This window comes from Ochotona curzoniae, unplaced genomic scaffold (genome assembly GCF_017591425.1).
Source record: "Ochotona curzoniae isolate NIBS_2020 unplaced genomic scaffold, NIBS_Ocur_1.0 scaffold_3171, whole genome shotgun sequence".
Classification (NCBI taxonomy): Eukaryota; Metazoa; Chordata; class Mammalia; order Lagomorpha; family Ochotonidae; genus Ochotona; species Ochotona curzoniae.
In genome coordinates this window covers 2,113,710-2,118,426 of record NW_024467104.1, presented here as the reverse complement: position 1 = coordinate 2,118,426, position 4,717 = coordinate 2,113,710, and the positions used below count along the sequence as shown (strand labels likewise).

Below are 4,717 nucleotides of genomic sequence, written 5' to 3'. Positions count from 1 at the left end.
ACACAGCCACATTCACCCACAGACTGAGGGGACAGAACGAGAGACAACCTCTGCCCTCCCCAACCCCTCGGCAGCTGGCCAGCACCCCCACCCCCGACAACCCTCTCCCGCCCCATCCCTTTGCCCGTTGAAGGAGCGGAAAGAGAAGAGAGAAGAGTGAGCAGAGAGATTGAGAGAGAGATTGAGAGAGCTAGACGGAGATCTCTGGAGCAGACGTCAAGGTGAGGGGGCAGCCTTTCTCGGACCGGATCTTCCTCCCCTTTGCTGCTGTCCTCTCGCTGCCTGCGTGCTGCTTTCTCCCCTCTGCTGTTCATCCACCCTTTGTCCTCCCTTCCCCCTCCCCGCCGCCTCCGTTCCAATGGCTCCTGCATCCCTCTCCCAGCCCGGACGATTCCCAGCAACTTTAGCTGCAGCATCACTGTTTTGTTGCTGTGCAGACCACCCTGCCCTCCCCTCCCCTCCCCCTCTCAGTAGCTTGAGAGTTGGCTTGCTCCCTCCTCGGACCTTACCTTACCGGCGAACGCCCCAGCCCGGGGCAGGGGGTGGGTTGTGGGTGGTAAGACGGAGACCTCAGTGCAGAGGCGAACATCCATCGTGAGCAGGTGTTTCCCCTCCCCCACCCTGCCGGGAGACACGGATTCGCACCTGGTTCCTCCAGCCTCCATCTGTTGTCAGCTGTCAGTCCTCCCCGCCCCCTTCCCTGCTACCTACCCACCGCCAACTGTCCAGACTGGCTCGCTTCAGGGGGACCTTCCCTCCCTGGTGCTGGCCTGTTTCTATCCCCCTCCCCTCCGCCCCAAGTCATTTGCCCAACTTACTTCTCCCTAGCATTAGACAGGAAGACAGGACCCCGTCTCCTCGGGGGGTGATGCTCTGGCTTTCTGTGCAGTTTCTCCCGGGCACCTCAGGGGAGCAAGGGATGGAGGCTGGGGAAGGCGCCCATGAGCTGGGAGGCGAGCTGGCCCCTCCGAGAAGGCATTTCAAGGTGGTGCATCTTGGAGGGGGAATTCACAGGCCACGTTGAAGGCCAGCCTGGGAAGTGGACACTCGTCATCTCTTAGCTAGGAAGGCCCTTCTTTGCAGCCAGAGCCCAATGTCACGCTGCCCGAGAGGGTCTTCCTGGGGCCCGCCAAGGGGGATGGAACCTGAAGCTAAAGATGCTCTCTCGCTGGGATTGTGCGGAAGACTGCCTGGAGGCCCTTGGACACGCTGGAGAGCCTCGGGCGCTGTGGTCACAACAGAGGACAGGACAGGGACAGCCTGTTTGCCCCAGTCATCACGCCCACACTGCCGCCTGCGCTTGGCAGTCTAGCATCCCCAGAGCACCCAGCGGGCATCTCTGCATCCAACTTGGGCTGAGCCCAAGGGCCCCATGGAGAAGGCAGCGTCTCCACCTGCTTATCAGAAAGGGCTTATCCTCTGCTGCCAGCACCCTCCGCCCCATGGGCACCCAGCACTCAACCGCATCTTCAATCACCCAGTCATGGCTGTTGGTTCCTGCCCCTCGAGAAGGCACGAGCAGCTTCTGCCTTGTGGCTCAGAGAACAGCTTTGAAAAATAAGCATGCCCCCCCCCCCGCACTGTTCATCGTGGATATTGCCCTCATACGTTGTCACCAAAGCCCTGCCCAACCCAGCAGCCTGGCTTCCTTGACGTGGTAGTGTGTTCCCATTGGTCCAGTAGGCTGATTTGCCTAAAGGAAAGCTGTTGTCTCTCCCATGCTGGAGCCTCAGTTCTGTAACTAAGGGCCAAGGCAACCAGCAAAGAATGGTAGAAGAGAGCAAATGAGCTCAACGGGCCCAGAGTGTGGGAAGACAGCCAGGTGCTTCTGAAGCGCCAGGAGAGGAAGAGCGATGTGCATGGGAGGTCTCAGGTGCCAAAGGAGTGGGAGTCGCAGAGTAAAAGCTGGCTGCAGGAGAGGGCCAGGAAGGGTGTGCACCTGCCGGCCCCTCCTTCCCACAGAAGATGTGTCAGGGACCAGTTGCATTGCAGGCGCAGCCCGTGAAAAGGAAATGCCAGCGAGCTGCCCCAGCTTGTAAGAGGTCCTGAGCCCAGATGCTTCTTTGCCTGGAAGACACACACACACACACGCTCGCGGGCCAGGCAGACACCTCGGAGAAGGTACTTGCAGATGCCGCCGCTTCCATGGCAGCGCAAGTGCCAGAGGCTGCTCTCAGTGGAAAATGGGAGAGGCTGTTGGCACCCCATGGGGGAGGCAGACTCCCTGGCTATGGGACCAAGGAGCCTGGAACAGGTGCCAGGCTTGCCAGAGCAGCTGGGACTCTAGGGGCCAGGCTGTGAAGGGCTCCCCTGATGCCCCTGCCCTCTCCCTAGGTGACTTCCATTTCTACCTGGTTCTCGTCTGGGGGGGCCCTGGCCGGGCAGCCCCCCCACATTTCTCCTGCCCTGAAACACGGCTCTAGCCAACCTGCTCCGCTGCTTCACCTGCGACCGTCTGTGTGGGGGCTGCACAGCGCCAGCCCCTCCGGCCCGCCAGGGCATCGTCCTCCAGCCCGTCATGCCCAGCTGCGACCCTGGCCCAGCCCCCGCCTGCCTCCCCACCAAAACCTTCCGCAGCTACCTGCCTCGCTGCCACCGGACGTACAGCTGTGTCCACTGCCGCGCGCACCTGGCCAAACACGATGAGCTTATCTCCAAGGTATACCGAAGGGAGGGAGGCATTTCCAGTCAAGTTCACCCACCAAGGTGCTTCCTCACCCGCTCTTCCCCGCCACCAGCACCCACAAAACCTGTACGGGACCAGGCAGTGGGGATGGGGCAAGGGTTACTTGGCAGTCCTTCTCTGTCTCCACAGTCCTTCCAGGGGAGCCATGGCCGAGCCTACCTGTTTAATTCCGTGTGAGTTCACCTCTTTCCTTGTGTGTGTGTGTGTGTGTTTTTCCTCTGTGGAGAGCCAGCAAGAAGCCATCTGCTCCCTTTAGCTGTTGCCTCCACCTTTGGAAAGGGGTTCAAAGCAGTCAGCCTGAGGTACTGTGGAGCCCAGGGCTCACGTGACTGCACAGCAGTGGAGGGCATTGCTTTGGTCTGCTTGGGGGATGGGCTAATGGAGTGACCCCACTGGGGGCCGGCTCCTTCCCTTTTCCCGAGACAGGGTCAACGTGGGGTGTGGGCCAGCCGAACAGCGCCTTCTGCTCACGGGGCTCCACTCAGTAGCAGACATTTTCTGTGAGAGCTGTAAAACCACGCTGGGCTGGAAATATGTAAGTACCTGGGGACAAAGGGCTGAAAGTGGACAGTGAGAGCATGTCGGGTCTCTGTATGCTCCAGGTGCCACTCGGAGCAGAGGGAGAGGGAAGGATGGGCGGGGGTGAGGTCACAGGTGGTAGTGGGGCCTGGATGGCTACTGCTTCCCTCTCCACCAGGAACAAGCTTTTGAGACGAGCCAGAAGTACAAAGAGGGGAAGTACATCATTGAAATGTCACACATGGTGAAGGACAACGGCTGGGACTGAGGGGCTCAGGCTCTGCCCCTCCTCCGCATGCCCCACCTCCCCCCACCCGCCCCGCCAAGCAGTCCATACCAGCATGAGTACTGCCCCACCCCTGGGGTTAACCCTGCTCCAACCAACACCTCCCCCTGCCTCCAGCACTTCACCACCAGGCCCCCTTTTAGAACAGGGGGTCTAGAGGGTGCCCCAGGGGTGTTCAAGGCTCAGGAGAGGCCAGCAGACAGGAAGAGGCGGCAATGAGGGGGGGAAAAAGATGGATGTGGGGCCCCCTGGTCCAGCATCCTGCCTGCTGAGAAGGCAGGAGGGCCACGCTCAGCCCGGGGGGGCGGGGCACTGGCAGCAGGGTGGTCCCTGCCAGCCCCCTTGGGAGTGGGGGAGAAGGAATCGTGGGTCACGGGGCTGGTAAGTGCCAGGCCCCAGGATGGCAGATGAGGACAGGATGGGGATGGAACGAAAGTCTGTCCTAAGGCAGAATTTCCTAACTGTCTCCCACCCCCCACTTATGGGAGAAAGAAAAAAAAAAATCACAGGGGTTTCCATTTCACTCCCCTTGTTTATCTGCGCACTACAGAGGCACTTTGAATATCTGACCTTTGCCATCAGATGGGGTGGGGGAAGCTGGCGCTGGAACAGTCCCATCCTGGCTGGCTGTTCCCAGAGCGAGCAGTCTTCATGGGCAGCTCTGGGGACCAGCTGCTACACCCTAGGACCCAGGCTCCTGGAGGAGAGGTGGAACAGCAGGGCTGTGGGCCCGTCTTCCCTGCAGCTGCCACCAGCGAATGAAACTTTTGTATGATACATAAAGCGTTTGGGTCTATTTTTAATAAAAAGGGGAAAAGCAACTTTTGAGGCACTCTGTCCTCTGACCTTCCCTTCCTCTCTGTCCCCTCCTTCCACACCCAAGTCCTGCCCTCTGACACCACTAGGGGGCAGCAGCTGCTTTGTCCATGGCAGGACACACCTCCCGGAACCTCTGCCTTACACCGAGCATTGAGATTTTGCTTCGTTAAGGATGGGTTCTTGCGAGGCGTATTTCAGAACACCCCAAACAGCTCCTGTCTTCTAGAACACACTTGCCAACAGATTTTTCTTGGTCCAAGTCCAGGATGGGGCAGCTACTCGAGGTTCATCCCAGAAAATAGGCTTTCTCTTTGCTTTTTTTTCCTGCCAGATTCTGTGATGCTTTGGCCACCTTCTGGGCACCCGTAGGGCTAACAGGGAAATCAACAAGCCAAGATGCTTCCCTG

General features: G+C 59.5%; 1 protein-coding gene across 1 annotated transcript; it reads left to right on the top strand.

The window, feature by feature from the left end:
* On the top strand, nucleotides 1–4,268 carry YPEL4 (yippee like 4). The gene is made up of 5 exons (XM_041004191.1): nucleotides 1–221; nucleotides 2,335–2,659; nucleotides 2,816–2,859; nucleotides 3,113–3,221; nucleotides 3,384–4,268. The coding sequence occupies exons 2-5, from the start codon at nucleotides 2,519–2,521 to the stop codon at nucleotides 3,471–3,473; spliced, it is 384 nt and encodes a 127-aa protein (XP_040860125.1). The 5' UTR covers nucleotides 1–221; nucleotides 2,335–2,518; the 3' UTR covers nucleotides 3,474–4,268.
* The last annotated feature ends 449 nt before the right edge of the window (nucleotides 4,269–4,717 follow it).